Source organism: Colobus angolensis, unplaced genomic scaffold (assembly GCF_000951035.1).
Source record: "Colobus angolensis palliatus isolate OR3802 unplaced genomic scaffold, Cang.pa_1.0 Scaffold81, whole genome shotgun sequence".
Taxonomy (NCBI): Eukaryota; Metazoa; Chordata; class Mammalia; order Primates; family Cercopithecidae; genus Colobus; species Colobus angolensis.
In genome coordinates this window covers 6,551,827-6,573,736 of record NW_012121932.1, presented here as the reverse complement: position 1 = coordinate 6,573,736, position 21,910 = coordinate 6,551,827, and the positions used below count along the sequence as shown (strand labels likewise).

General features: G+C 34.3%; 1 protein-coding gene across 5 annotated transcripts in view; it reads right to left on the bottom strand.

Moving 5' to 3' along the window:
* Positions 1 to 3,565: 3,565 nt before the first annotated feature.
* The window catches only part of LYPLAL1 (lysophospholipase-like 1), a 38,866-nt gene continuing 20,521 nt past the window's right edge, over positions 3,566 to 21,910 (bottom strand). For 4 of the 5 annotated variants that reach the window (XM_011929444.1, XM_011929445.1, XM_011929447.1 and 1 more), the window contains 2 exons: positions 5,672 to 5,787; positions 3,566 to 4,913 (listed from right to left, as the gene is read on the bottom strand). In XM_011929444.1, the coding sequence (XP_011784834.1) occupies positions 4,677 to 4,913; positions 5,672 to 5,787 (353 nt within the window). In that variant the 3' untranslated portion in view covers positions 3,566 to 4,676. Of the gene's footprint in view, positions 4,914 to 5,671; positions 5,805 to 21,910 lie in introns of all 5 variants that reach the window. The other variant, XM_011929448.1, reaches the window with a different exon arrangement.

The following is a 21,910-nucleotide window of genomic DNA, read 5'->3' as shown; positions in this document are numbered from 1 at the left end:
AAAAAACTAGAGATGAACACTATCTGATATGAAAAATAAAGTGCATTTTAGAATAAAAGATCAATGAACTTCACGAAGTATTTCAGGCAGAAGGAAAATGACACCATATGGAAATTTAAAGCTGTATCATGGAATGAAGAGCATTAGAAAAGGAAAATGTAAGGGTAATACAAAAATTGTTTAAATCTTTTTAAAGGATCATTTAGCTTCTTGCTGTGATGTAGTAACAGGGACTATTATTCTTTCACCTGGAATAAATAAACACACACATAGCAAAATAATGGAAAAAATGTCTTTTCAAAAGCAGTGGACATTGGGTAGTAAAAGACAGTGAACCCTCAGAGATGGGAAGCAAACAGAGTGAGCTTTATGACTACTCTGGCTTACTGACTTAAGTGAGTTCCCAGTCCACTGTACAGGGAGGGAAAAGTCATGCAAACTTGCAACCCCCTGAGGTGAGATGCAGTTATGAATCTGAGTAGATCAAGCTGGCTACAGTTGATACGGCAGGGTATCAGAGACAAGTGAACTGCAGAGAGAGAGAGAAGTCCTGAGATCCAGAGACGTCTATCTTGAGTATTAAGCAGATTACTGATCACCATGGGTGTGAGTAAACAGCCTCAGGCCGGGCAAACAACCACCCACAAAGATCAGAGGGCACTCCAAGCAAAAAACATGTGAAAAATTATACCAAGACACGCAATAATCAAGTTGGTCAAAATCAGTGATCAACAGAGACTACTAAAAACAGCAAGAATAGGCCGGGCGCGGTGGCTCAAGCCTGTAATCCCAGCACTTTGGGAGGCCGAGACGGGCGGATCACGAGGTCAGGAGATCGAGACCATCCTGGCTAACACGGTGAAACCCCGTCTCTACCAAAAAATACAAAAAACTAGCTGGGCGAGGTGGCGGGCGCCTGTAGTCCCAGCTACTCGGGAGGCTGAGGCAGGAGAATGGCGTGAACCTGGGAGGCAGAGCTTGCAGTGAGCTGAGGTCTGGCCACTGCACTCCAGCCCGGACGACAGAGTGAGACTCCGTCTCAAAAAAAAAAAAAAAAAAAACAAACAGCAAGAATAAAAAGATACAACAGATACAGAAGAACAGAGATAAAAATGACAGAAAATTTATTGTCTGAAATAATTCAAGAAAGAAGATAGGAAAACAACATGTTTAAAACACTAAAATACATTTATCTGGAATACTACACTCAGTGAAAACACCTTTCAAAAACAAATGTAAAATACAGACTTCATCAGACACAAAAGCTGAAATTTATCACCAGATTTGCACTCCAAAAATCTTAAAGAATGTACTTCAGTCACAATGAAAATACAAGAAAAAAATACAGGTCTACACAAAAAATTGAGGAGCACCAGAAATGGTATCTCCCTGGGTAGATAGGTAAGATTTTTTCCCATTATGTAATTCACTTTAAAGAAAAATTGCCTGGGCCAGGTGCAGTGGCTCAGGCCTGTAATCCAAGCACTTTGGGAGGCCAAGGTGGGCAGATCACTTGAGGTCAGGAGTTTGAGACCAGCCTGGCCAACATGGTGAAAACCTGTCTCTATTAAAAATACAAAAACTAGCTGGGCGTCTTGGCAGGTGCATGTAATCCCAGATACTTGGGAGGCTGAGGTACGAAAAAAATCTCTTGAACCCAGGAGGTGGAGTTGTAGTGAGCAGAGATCGCGCCACTGTACTCCAGCAGCCTAGGTAACAAAGCAAGACTCCACCTCAAAAAAAAAGAAGAAAGAAAAATTACTGGTTTAAATAAAGTAATATGAGGTTGATGGTACATGCAACTTATATTTATAAGCAAAATAAAAATAGCATACAGGCTGGGAAGGGAAATATGAAAGGTTATAATAAACATGAAGTGGTATAATATTGCTGTAAGAAGACAAAAAGTTATAGTATACAGAAATCTCTGGGCCCAGATGATTTCACGAAAGAAATCTACCAGTTACAGAAAAATTAATAGCAATACTATATAATCTCTCAGAAAACAAGAGGAGAAAATACCACCCAATTTATTTTATGAAGCTAATATTGTCCTGATATCAAAATCAAAGATAGTACAAAACAAGCAAAAACTAGACTAAAATCTTTCATGAACATAGACACAAACATCCTTAACAAAGTATTAGTGAATACAATTCAGCAATATATAAAAAGAATTATACAATATAACCAAGGGAGTTTATTTCAGGAATGTAAAGCCGACTCAATATACCAAAATTGAGCACGACAGTAACAGACTGAAGAAGAAAAATCACAAATACATTAATTGTTGCAAGAAAATCATTTGACAAAATTTAACAGCCATTCATCGTAACAACTCTCAGAAAAGCAGGAACAGAGAGGAACATCATCAATTTGATAATGGACATCTATTAAAACACTACAGCTAACATATTTAATGATGTAAGACTGAATGCTTTCTCCTAAGGCTGGGAACAAGACAAGGATGTCTGCTTTCACCACTCTTGTTTAGCATAGTACTAGAAGTTCTAGCCAGTGTAATAAGTAAATAAAAGAAAAGGCATATATTTGGAAAGGCAGAAATAACACTGTTTCAGTTTGTAGATGACATAACACTCTTTGCAGACACTCCTAAAAATCTACTGAAAAACTCCTAAAATTAACAAATGAGCTCTATAAGATCAAGGCCAACATATAAAAATTGTGATTCAATATGCTAGCAAAGGGCACTTGGAAACTGAAAATAACACAAACCACTTATAATCAATCACAAAATAAAACATGCGTATAAATCTAACAAAATAGGTACAGAACTTGTATGGAGAAAGCCTCAAAAACGCTGATAAAAGAAATCAAGTATCTAAATAAGTGGAGTAACATATCATGTTTGTGGACTGGAAGATTCAACATAGTAAGGATGCAAATTCTCCCCAAATTGATATACAGGTTTAAAATAATTCCTATTAAAACCTCAGCAAGATTTTTTTTTTTTTTGTAGATACAGACAAGGTTGTTTTAAAATTTATGTGGAAAAGGAAGGAACAAAAATAGTCAAAAGCTATCTTGGAAAAAAAAAAAAAAACCTGAGAGGACTTACTCTACCTGATTTCAAGACTTAAAGTAATTAAGACTATGTGATGCTGGTTGAAGGATGGATACATAAATCAATGGAACAGAAGACAGAACCCAGAAACAGATTCACAAAGGCAAGATCTAGCTGAATTTTGACAAAGGTACAAAAATATTTCCATGGAGGATAGTTGTTTCACCAAACAGTGCTGAGACACTGTTAATCAGTATATAAAAATTAACATATTCATTTAGAAAATGTAAATTAAGCCACAATATATTACTACCATATACTTACTGAATGGATAAAATTAAAGGAGTCATAACGAGTGTTGGCAAGGATCTGAGGCAATAATACTCTCATACGCTGCTGCTAGAATGTACAATGGCACAACTATTTTCTCAAAGAGTTGGCTATTTCTTGGAAGGTTATATGTATGCCTGAAATATAACCCAGCCATTCTACTCCTACTTATTTACCAAAGAAAAATAACATAGGTCGATGCAGAGACTTTTACACAAATATTCATAGCAGCTTTATTTATAACAGCCTCACACTGGAAGCAATTTAAGTATGTGTCAGTGGTGAATGTGCAAATAGTGATGCATCCACACAATGGAATATTACTGGGCAATAAAATAGATGAACTATTGATGTACACAACATGGAAAAATCTCAGGATAATTTTGTTGAATGAAAACAGGCAGGTATTGTATGATTCTATTTATAAAATAGGGATAATGTATATTTTATTAAACAGTTATGAGGCTCAAATAAGATTATGTATGCATGAGAACCAACTAACATATGAAAATGTTATTATTTATTTTCATTGAAGTAATACAATTTCATTTTTCAGTCATCTAACAATGTATTCCTGGAACCAGATCATGACTCTCCTTATGGTTAATTTTTACTGAGTGTTTATTATGTATTTGTTATTTATTTAAATCTCAACAAAAATCCAATGGGGTAAGTACTATTAGTATCATTTTACAGATGAAATTGAGACCTAAAGCAGAGCAGCAATTTGGGTTAACAGAAAGAGAGCTCCACTGAGAATTAGGAGACCTGAATTTCTTGTCTTGACCCGAAGGCTGTGGGAAAGTCTTTAACCCCTCTATTGCTATTATTGAATAACAGTAACAAGTTCTCAGTTTACTTCACAAAGCTCTTGTGATGATCAAATAAGATAATATGAAACCGCTTTATAAACATAGAGTATTGATGTGATTCTGTGGAAAATTACATAAACACAAATATCTTTGGAAAGGTAATTTAAATAAAGTTGGAGAAAAGATAAAATAACACTATGCTAAGCCCTTTCATTTTTTTATTGTCCTTATTTATATTAGTTTAGAATACTTTATTTCAAAAATTTAAAGGTCTAAATACTTAAAAGGTTTCCAAATATTTACAGAATTGTGTCTGAAAAATTATGCACAGATGTTTGTCTATTGTTTTTCATTAGTAAGATTAGCTACTCTACAGTGATAAGCATTTTAATAATAAAAAGTCAGGAAATTGTTATTTCTTAATATTTTAATTGTCATTATAATTTGGCAGTAAAAATCACTTTTCGCAAAGACATTACATGTATATTAACAAAACACTCTTGATTCATTCATTGTTGTTTTTCCATTTCTCTTGGCAGTTTTGTAAGAATCCATAACTTCAGTTTGTCTAACTCAGGTTTGCTTAGCTCATGGTAAACATCTGGAAAACTATGAAACTTCGTGGTCACTCCTAGAGATTTTAACATTGAGTTTGTCTCTTCTGCCCAAGAATGAAGAACTAATTCATCTGCAGTACCATGACACTGAAATAATTCAGGAAGTACACCATTACTCTTCTGAAGAGCCTAGAGAAGAAGATATAAAGACAGAAAAGTTTAAGAAATTCCATTTAAGATCATTCTTAGAAATCAGAGAGCAGGAAAATTCCACTTTTACCAAGGCTTCAATAACTAATGGGAAAAAAAAGACAGAGGGAGTGCTGTCTGAGGTATACATTGGTGGGCCAGGCCTGGGGACTTAGCTGGTTCCTGACACCATTCAATTTGCAACTCTGTGTCACTTACATTTATTCTATAGAGGACATCTCAAAAATGACCAAAGCATTTCCTGAAGAAACTGAGTGACTTGGGCAGACAGACCTCTTTACAGTGTGAAAGGAAGGAGGAGTACAGAGCTAAGGTACAATTAAGGGGACAATTACATTTTAGTTCTCTATTCTGTATCTGCTTTATCATTTCCACTTCTGGTACTGAAGTTGTAATATTATAATTGAAGCTGCATCAAATTCACAGATGAGGATATTGCTACATAGTAAGTATGAGCTATGTAATTGATTTTTGTTTTGATTATGTTCATGATGCAATAAGCAAACCCAGCTATAACCATCATGCAGTTTTAATATGTATACAATTTACATATATGCTCCTCCACAACCACAGCCATAATTATCCTTTCCTCCTTGACACTTTGCTTAACAATATTTCTTGTACAGGGGATTTCCAAAACATTAATGATCAGCTGGAATTTAATCACTATGACTCATCTGGCCATGAATTCCAGGAATGCTCAATATGTTCATTTTTTTAAAAAATCTGGAACTTACCTGGTAAACAGCAGATGCTTTATTCAGAAAACTAGAAAGAGCAAATACTCCTGCAACATCTTGATGATTTCTATATGCTAAATGCATTGCCATGCATCCTCCCATAGAGAATCCTCCTAAAAGCAAAAACACACTTACAGAAAAAGGAGAATACACAAAATAATAATTTAGGATATGATATATAACAATTTTCCATATTTTTGAAATATCTGGACACCTTGAAAGAGAATGCTAAAAACAAATTTTGCCTACTGTAAGTTTCATAGACAAAAGCCTGAGATGCGTAAATAACCCTGTTCCCTCTATGTCACCACCAGTAAAGAGAGCTGTGCTCTACAAGGAGCTAGGATTACACCAAGTAAAATATCTATTGTAATTCAAAATGAGTCATATTACAAGCATTACTTAAATTCTCAATATCTACTTATATTTTGTTTATACCTACAGAAACCCTCACACTACAACTGTAACTAATAATTTGCACCTTTCTGTCTTACTTGCTAAGCTGTGAGCTCCATGAGGAGTTATGTTTCTGGTGTCTGCTATATAACAGATATTTAGAGAATTTTGAATTAAGAAGTATGATAAAAAAAATTTGAGGAGCTAGTTAACACATTTTTGGATTACAATATTATTTTGGAAACTAACTTATGGTGGTGTAATAAAAATGAAACATGTATGCCTATATGTAGTTTTTAAAACCAAAGTTTGAAAAAAAACATTAGTCAAACTGTTATTGTCTCTTTAATGTACCAACTCTATGCCAGTCACTGGACATATGCAGATTAAAACACACAGACCTTCCGGTTCAGGGGAACTTTGATGAGGAAACACATCCAACACAGAATATGGAGATAGGTGCATGAGGTGACGGCAGCAGAGAGAATGGTGGTTCCAGGCCTGACAAGTCAGTGACTCAGTGTAACATTCCTAAGCTTGAGAGAAAGCTAAATGACATCTCATTATGTTCCATGAGAAAATATAGAATGTTAATCATGTAGCCACACACTCATAGAAACACAAAAATATACTTTGATGTAGAATTCAAATCTCCTAATTTCGAGTCTGTTGCTTTATTTCACTTAACAAACTGTAAAGCTGAGCTCTTAAGAGACCATAAATTTGAATTTACTATAATAATCTTTTATTCATGGAGGGAATTGAGGCCCAAGACTAGGTACACATTATTTTAGATATAAAGCTATTAATAGTAATTTCGGAATTCAGATCTTTTGCAACAGAGTTTAATATACTTTCTACCATCCCTTGATATTTGTTATAATAGGACTACTTTATCTGGAATAGGCAGGTAATATGATTTTGGACTCAGAACACAAACACCCGAGAGAGGATTACCAGTCTGGAAAAGTTTAGATTTTTTAAAAAGGCACACTAAGTAAATAATGAATGAAAGTTATCTGCGATTTTCAACATACCAGCAAGAAATAATAAGGTCTCATTGTACCAGTAGCTCACCATGGACAAGAGCTACCTGAAAGGTTCTTTCAAAATACCCCCAATAACTCCAGATGCAGATACATCTAATTAGAAGTTCATAAATGAGCTTGGTGGGGGAGAAAAAAGCATAAGCATCTTAACACTGTATGTAAAATTTGCAAATGTACATTAGATTCTCCAAAAGGTTAAAAGCTACTGGGCTACATTATCCATGAATTTGTGCATTAAATCTTTGACATGTCCCATTTAGATATGAACAGTTTATGTAAATACACAAAATTAGTATTTCTGGTAAACATTTATTCTAAGTACACAGAAAGAATTCTCAACTCTTTATTGGTTTTTGCCACAATTCTAGCTATAGATTTCTCTCTGCTTATGAAGTTTTCTCTGTAATAACATCATGAGGGTTGTAAAGCCAAGACATTTTGAAATAAAATTCTCATTGATTTAATTTATTGAGTATAAATTATTTAGATTCTGAAACCCTTAAGAGTAAGAAACAGCTTTTCTTCAATAATCAAATTTTCATTAAGTGCTTATGATTAGTTGAACAAAGTGTCTCTGTGGTGCACACATACTAATGAGTCAGTTTCAACTTTACATGCCCAGTGGTGAGTGTAGTGCTTTGCACGTAGCAGTAACTCAATAAAAATTTAACTGAATTTTTAGAAACCATGTTATGGGTTTCTAATGAAAGCAGTAAAAACTTACAAATATCTCTTAAGCTTATCAAAGAGACAACATTAAGGAAACTTTAGTTCTAGTCCTGCCTGTGATACTCCCTAGCTGAATGTCTTTGTGTAAATTATTTAAAATGCTGGATTTCATTTATAATAAAACAAGACAGATGGACTAATCTTTAGAGTTTTCATCAACCTTTTAAATACAAATACTTAATCAGTTATAAAAACTAAAATTGTGAGAGCTTTAAAAATGTACAGTTACTGTAAATACAGAAATCTATATTCAGCTTAAGAATTCCTATCTGTCAGAACACAATTCTAGCTTTCCTAAAAGTTCACAGAATAAATCTTAGCAAACACTCAATTCCTTCATCTCTTCCAATCTCCCCTTCTGTTCTTTAGAGCCCATTTACTTACAAAGGAATTTTGGGTTGCTTAAAATCAAATACACTGTTAACAATAAAACTACATCTCTAAAATAGAAGAGAATGTGAGAGAGGAAGAGATGGGATTTGAGCACAAACAGTGAGACACAGAGAACAAAAAAAGAGAGTTATAGACCATGATGTTAGGGAGGGGGCAGTAATTACCTGTGCAACTGGGCATTTAACAGTTTCTCTGTAGCAAGGCAATATTCTTTAACAGAAGGAATCATAACAAGTCACACTAGAAATTTTTCTTAGCATTGAATTCCTCAATGGAATTTATTAAATGGATCTTTATTAAACATAAAAATCCAAAATCAGACATTCTACATACAGCCGCTTCTGTTGCTGATTCTTTTCATAAAATTCTGGGACATAAAGACTTAACTTTCACTAGAATTTAAAGATTATAGGAGCCGGGATTTTTGTGTTTTATTCACTAATGTATCCCTTTATGCTTACAACAGTGTCTGGCACACAAAGTGTTTATACTTATTAAACAAAAGAACTTAATGTAACTGTAAGTCAATAACAATATCTCTGCAAGGAGACAAATTTATCATCAGAAAATGTTAAGTTTTTGGTAATTTAATTTGATATAAAAGTAAACCTTAAAAAATCCTAGGAAATCTAGGAATGAATAATTAGTGTGCTCCAGGCCCATCATTCCTAATCTGACCTCTTAAAAATAAAGATTTTAGACCCAATCCCAGACCCACTAACAAAATCTCACTGCGTATGTCTAATTTTTAAAATCTCTTATGCCATAAATCAGATGTCTGATAATCACAGCTGTGTGGCCAATAATTTAAAATTAAATATAATGGGTAAAAACAAAAAGTTAAAATATGGTCACGACTTACAGAAAAATCTACACGTGATAGATACCAAGGCTGCAGGAGCAAATTTCAGGAGCTTGAATTATGTGTCTGCCAAATATAACTAATTAATATTTGAAATATGCTAGTGTGACCAAGGAACCAAATTCTACATTTTATTTTATTTTTACTAAAGAGCCACATGTAGCTAGTGGCTACCATAGTTCTAGATCATCTAAGCTGTACGAATGATTGAAAAAAGCTTCAAAATTTACAAATGAAGCAAAAATAAAATTAGTATTTCACAGATAATTTTGAGGCTCAGATAAAGATCATTAAAAGATAAAATGTAAAGAAAAGATTAGTAGGCAAAAACTTACATTAAAAAGATTTTAAAAGCATACCTATCAAGAAAATTTTACATATGAAGTGACAAACACTTCATTTTTGTTGACCAGGGAATGTAATCACTTTACGTAGTTTCAGAACCCTTTGATGGTAACAACTTTAAAAAAAAAAAAAGAGAGAAAACATTTACCCACACATAAAATGTCATTATGAATACACATAAATGCATCCTGATTTAACTTCATGTTCAATTCTCGTAAGTTACAATGAAGAAAAATATACTCATTGAAATATTATTATTTTAAAATTTAATCTAAGTCCCTTTCCCATTTATGATTTTGTGAGGTACTCTGTAACTCCTCACTAGCCGTCTTTGACAATACAATGACCTTTAGCATACGACACTACTGTGAAAAGGGACTTTGTGTATTTTTTCCTAACAGAAGAAAATTTAACACAAAGAACTAGTTATTTGAATTCAATTTTCCACCTAAGAGTCTAAAAAATGATATAAAATCTACTGTTCAATAAGTAAATACCAAAATAGTAAATCCATTGTAGGTAATGGTTATAACGGGTATTTACGGTTGCTGGCAAAGTATTTAAAATGTCAAGAGTTAACATTTCAACATACACTTAAGATTAACAAGCTGAATAAAACATGTTAAAAAATAATAAACCTGGCTTTATGAACTCTTTATATAAAATAAAACAGAAACAATCTATAAAAAGACTATATTGGGAACATTAAGATAATCAATCTGAAAGTAAAATCCTTAAAAAAATCCACTTATAATTAAAGTGTGTTATCAACTAAAAAGAGCTTTAAACATGCAATAAAGTCCATTACCATTCTAAATTTCAACAGTTCTTCCATTTAATTGGTGTACTATTATAACTATTATTCATATTTGGGAATACAGAAATTATGACTAATATATTTATTTGTATATCTCCTCTCATACAAAACTTATGGGATAAACAAAATATTTTCCTCTATGGAAAACTGTTAGAACAACAATCCAGAGCCTTTAAAGTCCTACTAGTTGTTGAAGAAACATAAAATGTTTAATTAAAATACATATATGCTCAAAGAAAGTAGAAGAATGCTATCATTCTGAAGTTTTAGCTCCCATCTGGGCTATAGAGAAAACGTGTACAAATTCAGAAAAAGGCAGGCTGGAAATTTTGATGCTAGACCTCATCTTGGGAATTCTAACTATTCCTTCATTTATTTTTATATTTAATCTTACTGCAAAATTAATGTACACCCATTGTACAAAATGTTTCTTGTAAAAAATAATTTTAACATGTTCTCTTAAATTTCATTTTAACAGTTTAACTCTACATGTTCAATTTTATCTTTTTTTCATGTAATACTAATTTGAAATTCTACAGAATTACAAAGTGTTATAATTTTTAATTGAACACATACTTACTGAGTGCCTTTTATGTGTGTATACATATAGTACTTAATGGTTACATAATACTCAATTCTATTAATGGGCCATCATTCCCTTAACCATTCCCATCATGATGGATATTTAGATCATCCACGTAAATTACTCAAGTGTAGTTCCAGAAGCACTTGATTCTCTCTGCTTCAAAATTCTGATAATATGCTCATATTATTACATTTCTGATAAATCTGTTCATATCATTTGTCAGGTTCTATACTTCCTAGATCTAAGTTAAGCCTAAATTATATCAGTATTTACTCTTAACAACAAATTATCACCACCTAGTGGCCAATAAAGGAAGGTATTATGGGGACCTGGGTTCTAGTCCCAACTCTACATTAGCCAGGAATCACTTTGAATTTTAGTTTCTTCACCTCTGAAATGAAAATAATTATATCCTATTTTACCTACTGCAAGGCCCAAGAGATCTAATGTATATAAAAACAACTTCAGAACTTAAAACATTACCTAAATATAAAACACTGACATATAATGGCAATTTTAAAACTATCCAGTGCAATATAGATGCCAATTAATTTAAGGTTATCTCTACCATATGTACTTTCTAAGGACAATAGTACACAAGGGAAAAATGATATACCTTTCTCCAGTTTCCTGTCTTATACAGAAACAAACTAGAAGGAAATGAAGAGTTCAAGACAGGCTTTAATAGTGATGGAGAATGTACTGACAATAAAATGCTTATATTCTACACACTGGACACTTTTAATATGTTAATGAAGCCAGAAGAAGGCAGGATAATCTATTATTAATTATTTTCTCAGAATACAGAATTTGAATCCTGGTTCTGTCAATGACTATATTGCCAACTTTCGAAAAGTAATTTAAAAGTCAATATTTTATTGCCTGTTTTCCCTATGTTTGATCTTAATGTCTGGTAGAATCATATGAAGCATAAATACACGAAAATAAATTTTTAAAAAATCAACATTTTTCTTATATTCCTCATGTACAGAGTGAGGATCCATGAATGTCTCCAAGGAACCCCCTTTAATTGAACATCCCCTGTAATGAACCTTTTGCTGAGTTCTTCCTATCTAAACAAAGTTTATCATTTTTTTCTATTAAGAAAGCAATGCATATCCATTGCAGAAAACTTAGAAAACAAAAAATTTTTATAGCTAAACCCCACAGATGATTAAAATTTTAAATGCAGTTTTACTCATTAAAATAGTGTGTCAGTTTAGCATTTCATCATTCTACTAGATCTATTGAATTTGCTTTCTTGCTGTTTTTCTGACCTTCACACTGACTAGTCGGCCCTCCAGAGTTGTCAGCATAATCTTTCTAAAACACCCATTTGATCACATCATTCACTCCATGTATATAATTTAATGATACTAGGATTTGGGATGTACACCAAACCATTTTCTGGAAGGATTTAACGTGTTCTTTGCTTTCTTTCCTGAACATGTCTGTTTACCAGTCACATTCTCAATTATTCTTTAAGACTCAGTTGCCACTTCAACAAAGCAGTTCCTAACTCCCAGAAACATTTACTTTTCTCCTTGCTGCTTACACTATACCTTCTACATTGTTCTTCAATAATACCTGTATGGTATTAGAATACTTTCAGATCCATATCTGTCTTACTAGACTGTAAATTTCTGTTTCTTTTATACTCCAACACTTAAAATGTTACTGACAATTTGAAAATAAAATGTGAGAAGTATCATTTTTGACCTGTCCAAGCTAGACACACTACCTAGAAAAGGTGAAAAAAAAATTGTTTCTAAAACTGAGTTCAACATAACAAAATACCACTAATCAAATAAAACCACAAAGAAAGAATGGGCTGCTATCGACATCAGATATGGAGAGTAGTTTTGTTTATAAAGTTACACAAATACAACTACACTCTCAGAGATTGGGTCCCATTAGGACATACTGTCTTATATTAAATCAGAAATCTGAACAGATTATTAAACAAAATGAATAAGGGTAACAACTTTTGAACCTATTACCTTCATATTTCTTTTCCAATCTGACATTTTGCTAGTTTTTCCCATTATAATTATTTTTTAAAAGAAACCTAGCCTGGGCCAGGCATGATGGCTCACAGGTGTAATACCAACACTCTGGGAGACTGAAGCAGAAGATCACTTGAGATCAGGAGTTTGAAACCAGCCTGGGCAACATGGAGAAACCCTATCTCTATATAAAACAAACAAATAAAAAAAACAGCCAGATATGGTGGCATGTGCCTATTGTCCTAGCAACTCGAGAAGCTGATGCAGGAAGATCGCTGAGTCCAGGAGTTTAGGTTGCAGTGAGCTATGACCACACCATTGCACTTCAGCCTGGGTAACACAGCAAGACCCTGTTTCAAAAAAAAAAATTACCTAACTTTATTCCTTTGGGTTGTATGTGCTTAATAAAAATTGTTTGGAATCTCAAATGCATTTTTTCTTTTATTTCCCACAGAATCCCTCCTTCATTAAAATGTTTTGAATAGCACTTAAATCTAACAACTTAAATGTATCCTAATAGACACTGTACAAAAGTATAAATGCTAGTAGAAAAACACCAAACAGTAACTCTTGTTTAAATAATCTAGAAGCAATGAAAAAGAAAGAGGGAAACACAGCTCATATACCACTGAGGAAAAAGCAAGCAGCTGGTAGGGAAGAAACAACTGAGCTATCTGTAAGTCTCCAAGTAGTACCACTGTTCCAGTGTGGCCTTTTGCTATCTAGGTGCCCATAGGATGGGTGGTATGAAGTATATGATAATGGCAAGAAAACTTTTTCAACATTACATGTCAGACACATTTGTTAAGTATTTCACACCAACTGACTAGTTCAACTTTCATAACTCTAAAAGGTAGGTATTATTACTACCATCCAAGACACAGAGAGTAACGAGACTGGACACCTACAAACTGGGGAATATAGGACTAGACCTCAGTACTCTGAGTCTAGAGCCCAAGTTCTTAACTACGTTGTATGTTGTCAGCTTAAGGGCATTTGTAATTATGATGTTTCTAACTCAGGGAATACATATACGAGAAGTTCAGCTGGATCACTAAGATAAACAACAACCACAACAAAAAACTGCAACAAAAGACTTGAATACTATTTGCTCTATGAATCAATAACTAATGTATATGAAGAATCCTGCACATGGAAAGTGGGGTAACAGGACTAATGTTTTGTCACAGTATAAGAGTTCAAGAAACATGTGTGTTTTGTGGCATGTGTATAATTCCATAAAACTTAGTAAAGATTTATTTTCACTGGTTGGTTAAAGAACTATACAGTTAACAAAAACAAACATGACTGCATTTGCACTTCTGTGGTCTCTTTCTGTATCTCAATGTGGAAAAAAGACGCTTTATAGACATTAATTAGCTTATCTCACAAAAAATGCTTTTACCCCCTCTTTAATCTGGTATATTATATATTACAATATGAAATTAATAAATCTTAGATTTTATAATTTCATAATAGTCAACATATCTTCCAAAAAGAAATTTTATTCTCATAAATTCAAAAAAGGCTTAACAAAATACTGACCATACAACTGTTGCTTTAGAATTATAAGTAAGACTGCATTTTAACAAGGTTCTCTTGGTACTTCAGAAAATAGTCTTTCATTATATGCTAGAAACAAAAATAAACTCCAGATGAGTCAAATAATTCAGCGTAAAAAAAAAAAAGGAACACTAGAAAAGCCAGTAGAAAATTTATTTTATATTCACTCACATTCTAATGAGAAAACTTAAACTCAGAAATTATTTCAAAGAAATTATAAAAAGTCTTTTTTTAAAAGTCTTTTATGTCAAACTATAATGGAATTGAAAACAACAAATTAAGCACAAATTAAAATTAGTTACCACTTCCTGTGTACTTGAGAAAAATTTTTTCTTTTTTTTTTTGAGACAGAGTCTTGCTCTGTCCCCCAGGCTGGAGTGCAGTGGCGCAATCTTGGCTCACTGCAACCTCCGCCTCCTGAGTTCACGCAATTCTCCTGCCTCCTGCCTAGGCCTATAGGCGCTTGCCACTACGTCCAGCTAATTTTTTGTATTCTTTAGTAGAGACGAGGTTTTACTTGGATGTTAGCCAGGATGGTTTCGATCTCCTGACCTTATAATCTGCCCGCCTCGGCCTCCTAAAGTGCTGGGATTACAGGCGTGAGCCACCGCGCCCAGCCTGAGAAAAATTTTTTCAAGACCATATTATTCAATGTGATAAGGTTCTAATTCTACTAAAGGCAGTGGAAGTATCAATTGGTACAATTTTTTTGTGAAAGGAATTTGATAATACGTATTAAGAATCTTAAAAATGTTCAGCTAAATGTAAAAATCGTTGGCTTTAAAGTGAAATAAACTTAGATTCAAAATTCATATTGGCTCCCAGACCTTAAGAAAATCCAGAGATTCAAGGTTAGTGGACTGCCTCCTTGTGCCAGGAGGCAACTCCAGGGAGACAGTCTTCAGGACCTTCCAGACCTTGCCATATACATCTCTTCATCTGGCTGTTCCTCTATTATTTATAGTATCTTCCACAATCAAGTGATAAACTATACTCAAGAGGAAATAATCCAGGCAAGGAAGAGCAAGCAGATCAAGATGTGTAGCTCTTTCGGCTGCCAAGTTGTGGTTTTTGACAGATCATGGCATCAGGAACACTACCCCCAAAAGAGATCTTGTGAGCACTGAAGGCCAAATGCTGTGAGAAGACTTTAGGGCTGTGGTGATGCATGAGGTGGTGTCAACAATCCAGCAAGGAAACTAGGTCTACGGATCAACTGCTTACCCCACATGGTGGCAGTGAGAGTACCAACCCCTTGGGTGATATCAGTGTCTCACACCATCTAGAGAAGGTGGAATGCCAGTTGATGAACTGATCTTAAGCCATCCTGAAATGTGCTAATAAGTTGTGGGCATTTCAAGAGTTGGCTGGCCATGGTGTTCCTCTGTCACTTTTTCTTATGATGGCTATAAAAATTTTGCTAAAATGATTGATGAAGCAGAAGTACTGGAGTTACCAATGGTAGTGAAGAATACATGGGGTCACAGAGGTAAAGCTGTTTTCTTGGTTCGAGATAAGCACCATTTATTTGGCTGATCTAAGCCATCTTAATCATCATGAAGCTCTGTATCCATTCCAGAAGCTAGAAGAGTTTCATCGACAGGATATATGTTGTTCCATTGTCATGGGAGGCTGTATGGTTGGCACTATGTTACGCTGTTCAATAGATGGAAGGATGCAAAGCAACTGCTCACTAGGTGGTGTGGGGATAATGTGCTCACTGAGTGAACAAAGGAAGCAGCTAGCTGTCCAGGTGTCTAATATCCTTGGGATGAAAGTGTGTGGCATTGACCTTGTGATGAAAGATGATGGCTCCTTCTCTGTCTGAGGCCAGTGAAATTTGCAATTTTCCTTCAGATGGACCTCATATTCGAGACCAGCCTGGGCAACATGGTGAAACCCCATCTCCACGAAAATACAAAAAATTAGCCGGGCGTGGTGGTGGGCGCCTGTAGTCCCAGCTATTCGTGAGGCCAAGGCAGGGGAATGGCGTGAACCCGGGAGATGGAACTTGTAGTGAGCGGAGATCACACCACTGCACTCCAGCCTGGGAGACAGAGTGAGAATCCATCTCAAAAAAAAATTAGCGCGTAGTGGTGTACGCCTGTAGTCCCAGCTACTCGGGAGGCTGTGACAGGAGAATTGCTTGAACCCAGGAGGCGGAGGTTGCAGTGAGCAGAGATCTTGCCATTGCACTCCACCTTGGGCAGGCAACAGAGCAAGACTCCGTCTCCAAAAAAGAAAAAAAAAAGATCAGTATTAACCAGCTTTAAGAGAGGTTTGATCATACTTACTTGCACAATTTTTCCCCATTTTAAAAAGAAGTGTTATAAAATTTTTTTCCACAGACTAAAATATTAAAATTGAGTGAAAGTTTGATTATTCATGAACAGAATAATAATTCTTGTCTGTACAGTATCTCATTTCACCTCATAAAAAAGATACGAAAGAGGAGTTTCTAACTTAGGATACCCTAATCATATCTAAAATAATTTATCTTGCACAGGGTAATCGAGGGACTCACACATATATTAGTACCTCCGACTCATTAGCAGAAAGAAATACTAAATGCTTTTTTTGACTGAATGACCATACTTTGGAGTACGCATACTACTTGGTATCGAGAAATAAATGGGGAAGAGAACTGCTTAATTAAATCATCATTCATATGTTCACGTACAGACCTTCTGTTGCCACATATATTATGATGTATATACTTTGAACAGTTATATATCATGTATAAGTAGACAAATGCATTTAAAACCACAAACAGAATAACCTCTGTATCTGATGAAAAGCTCAAGTTTGTGTTGGTGGGGTATGGGAACCAGGAAAAATATATGTATGTAGTTTTTTTTCAACTTCACCAACTATATGATAGGAAATGTTTGAAATTAGTTCACTTCTAATTTTACTTACCATCTTTTGTGCATTCAAGTAATAATAAAACATAGCTTTAGCAACCTATTTCTGGGCTGTAAACTCACACATTAGAATGAAAAGGGGAGAAATGGTCAACTTAGATTTTATAAACATGGATATCTTCTTGAATTCCCTTAAAATCAAGGTAAAGAATAAGAAAAAAATCATTCTGGAAGACCCAAAAGAAACAGCAATAGATATTTAAGTGAATGTTAAATTTATTTTCATGACTGTTTAATAACTTTTATGTAATTTCATTTCCATTATGAGAAAAAATATATCAAATGTGTAGTCATGACAAAATCTTAATTACTGTAAAGTTTTTATATGTTAAAAATTGTAATTCTAAACTATAAAAACTATTTGATAGTTTTTATATCACCCATTAAAACTGGATTATATATAACATACATAATATATACATATACGCATATATTACAAGTATAAGCTATTTTACTTAAAATTTTTAATAACAGCTTTTTTTTTTTTCTTTTTTGGTGCCTATTATTGACTTGTCATTTCTGCTGGCTTTTCTACAATGAACTTTGAAATATTTCTGTATATACTGTCAATCAGAAAACTACCCCTGGAGCATTAGAAAAATTCAACAAGAGACTTGATTTAATCAATCACATTGTCAGACTTTGAAAAGATATCAAAGGCACTGATTTTCAAAATACATCTTTTTCTCAAGAAGAAAACAATGGAAAAACAAATTCTCTTCATTCAGTGAGCTCCAAGTTTGGGGTTTGGGGGGCTTACAGACATTGCAAAATCAAGTCTTGTGTTATATTTTTCTCCCAGGTCACTTTTTTTGAGGTTTATGAGCGATCTGGCTGGTAAGACATGATTCCCTCTAAGAAAATATAGGTGCTCAAACAGGTAACCTCTCCTACTACTGTTTTTATGTGTGTGTTTAACTTCATTTAAGATTTGTTTCTGCTTTGAGAAGTGTCTGTTCATGTACTTTGCTCACTTTTTAATGTTTTTTTTTTTTTTCTTGTAAATTTGTTTAAGTTCCTTGTAGATTCTGGATATTAGACCTTTGTCAGATGGATAGATTACAAAAATTTTCTCCTATTCTGTAGGTTGTCTGTTCACTCTGATGATAGTTTCTTTTGCTGTGCAAAAGCTCTTTAGTTTAGTTAGATACCATTTGTCAACTTCTGCTCTTGTTGCGATTCCTTTTGACCTTTTCGTCATAAAATCTTTGCCCTTGTCTATGTTGTGAATGGTACTGCCTAGATTTACTTCTAGTATTTTCATAATTTTGGGTTTTAGATTTCAATCTTTATTCCATCTTGAGTTAGTTTTCGTATAAGGTGTAAGGAAGCGGTCCAGTTTCTATTTTCTGCATATGGCTAACCAGTTTACCCAGCCCCATTTATTAAACAGGGAATCCCTTCCCCACTGCTTGTTTTTGTCAGGTTTGTTGAAGATCCGATGGTTGTAGATGTGCAGTCTTATTTCTGAGATCTCTATTCTGTTCCATTGGTCTATGTGTCTGTTTTTGTACCAGTACCATGCTGTTTTGGTAACTGTGGCCTTGTAGCATAGTTTGAAGTTGGGTAGCATGATGACTCCACCTTTGTCCTTTTTGCTTAGGACTATCTTGGCTATACGGGCTCTTTTTTGGTTCCAATTTTAAAGCAGTTTTTTTCTAATTCTGTGAAGAATGTCAATGGTAAGTTTAATGGGCACAGCATTGAATCTATAAATTACTTTGAGTTGTATGGCCACTTCACAATATTGATTCTTCCTATCCATGAGCGTAGAATGTTTTTTCCCATTTGTTTATGTCCTCTCTTATTTCCTTGAGCAGTGGTTTGTAGTTCTCTTTGAGGAGGTCCTTTGTATTCCTAATTTTATTCTCTTTGTAGCAATTGTGCATGAGAGTTCATTCATGATTTAGCTCTCTGCTTGCCTATTGTTGGTGTATAGGAATGCTTGTGATTTTTGCACATTGATTTTGTATCCTGAGACTTTGCTAAAGTTGCTTAACCACTTAAGAAGCCTTGGGGCTGAAACGATGGAGTTTTCTAGATATTGGATCATGTCATTTGCAAATAGATACAGTTTGACTTCTTCTCTTCCTATTTGAATACGCTTTCTTTTTCTTGCCTGACTGCCCCGGCCAGAACTTCCAATACTATGTTGAATAGAAGTGGTGAGAGACAGCATCCTTATCTTGTGCTGGATTTCAAGGGGAATGCTTTAGGCTTTTGTCCATTAAGATATTGGCTGTGGGTTTGTCATAAATGACTCTTCAGACATTTCTCAAAAGCAGACACTTATGCAGCCAAAAAACATGAAAAAAAGCTCAACATCACTTATCATTAGAAAGATGCAAATCAAAATCACAATGAGATGGCATCTCACATCAGTCAGAGTGGCAATTAATAAAAATTCAAGAATTTTTGTATTTTGAATTTTTAAGATGCTTGCGAGGCTGTGGAGAAACAGGAACACTTTTACACTGCTGGTGAAAATGTAAATTAGTTCAACCGTTGTGGAAGACAGTGTGGCAATTCCTCAAAGACCTAGAATTGGAAATGCCATTTGACCCAGGAATTTCATTACTGGGTATATACCCAAAGGAATATAAATCATTGTATTATAAAGGTACATGCACACATATGTCCATTGCAGCACTATTCACAATAGTAGACATGGAATCAATCCAAATGCCCATCAATGATAGACTGGGTTAAGAAAATGTGGTACATATACTCCATAGAATACTATGTAGACATAAAAGGGAACAGGATCATGTCCTTTGCAGGGACAAAGATGGAGCTGGAAGCCATTATCCTCAGCAAACTAACACAGGAACAGAAAACCAAACACTTAATGTTGGAAGCTATACCATGAGAACACATGGACACAGAGAGGCCAACAACACACACTGGGGACTATGAGGGAGGCGGTGAGAGGGAGAGCATCAGGATAAACAGCGAAGGAATACAGGGCTTAATACCTAGGTGATGGGTTGACAGGTACAGCAAACCATCATGACACGTTTACCTATGTAACAAACCTGCACGTCCTGCACATGTATCCTGGAACTTAAAATTAAAATTTTTAAAAGATTTGATATTGTTGTACTAGGATTTTTAAAAATGTAACATACTGCAGAAAATCCACAGTATCTCTAGTACTCAAAGATTAACTAGATAAAGTAATAGATCTGGGAAAGGAAGAGAGAGGATGGGGCAAGAGACAAATGGACACCAGTTACCATTCAGTGTGATAAACTCTTCAATACACACTCATTAAGAGTACTACTCAGAGTATTTTCTCCTTTTATCTATTTTTTTTTTCTTTTTGCTTACGAAGACTAATTTTATTTTTTAAAGCAATTTCTTATCCTAATCTTTTATTTTCCTATTGCCACCACACCACTTCAGATTTTCATTATATTATACTGGTTTCTCCATGTCAGACTTCTCATCCTTTTACTTACCCCTTCTACCAAATTAGTTTTTCAAAGTATAATTCTAATTAACTATGACTTGAAGACATTATTTAATGATCCTTTACCAATTATTACATGTTATTATACCTACAACATAAAGGATAAAAACTGAACAGAGTATTTACTGAGAGACTAGAATAAACCAAATATTTTATTCATCTCTCAGTAAACAGATATTATATTATTATTTCCACTTCACTGATTAGGTAGCAAAAATTAAGTGTAAAAAAATAAGTGGTGAGCTAAGTAGGAAGTGGTGGACTGCAGATTTGAACTCATTTTTGTCACCATTATTTCATCATGTTCTAGTCTCTTACAGTGGCTATCTGAGTCAACAGGTACTTTCCAGTTAGACGCAAACTTTGTTATAGCCAACTAATGTCCAGACAGACAAAAACAAAAGGTATTACTTTGTCTACTTCTATTTTAATGTACATTCCCTATACCTAGACTTCTACAGTATAATAGTTAAAATTTTAATAATCTGTGCATCTTAAATGCCACTGCCATCTTTCTATGAAATCTTTCTCTTATAGCCCTAAATGCATATGACTACTTCTTCCTCTGAATTCCTATGGTACTAATCGACAATTTACTGATTGGGTAATGTTATTCATTATAGATTTCCTGAGTATTTGCTCTGTGCCAGGCATTGTGATAGGTCCTGGGAAATAAAAGAAATATACACTATCATTTGCTTTGAAAAGCTGTTAGTTATACCACATTAGAGCACTCATCACAGCCTGGCTGGCATTACAGTTACCACTTTAAGAATCTTATTGGCCATTTCAGGTTGTAAGAAATATGTAAGGCAGATAGATCCTGTTTTATTTATCTGCATGTCCCTGTGAACATCTATAATACTGTGTGGCACATAGTGGGGACTTAAAAAATACTTCATAATCCCCTAGACTAAGTTGGGCATCCCTTCCCTATGCTCTTCCTAGTCCTCCTATACTGCTCCATGTTTCTCTCTATTAGAGTTATACATCAACGTTAAGCATAGAAACATAGAAATACAGAGTTAAACATAACGAGGAAACTAAGGACCAGAAAAGTGATATTACTGGTGCTAGAGGCCTTGCTGCTTTCA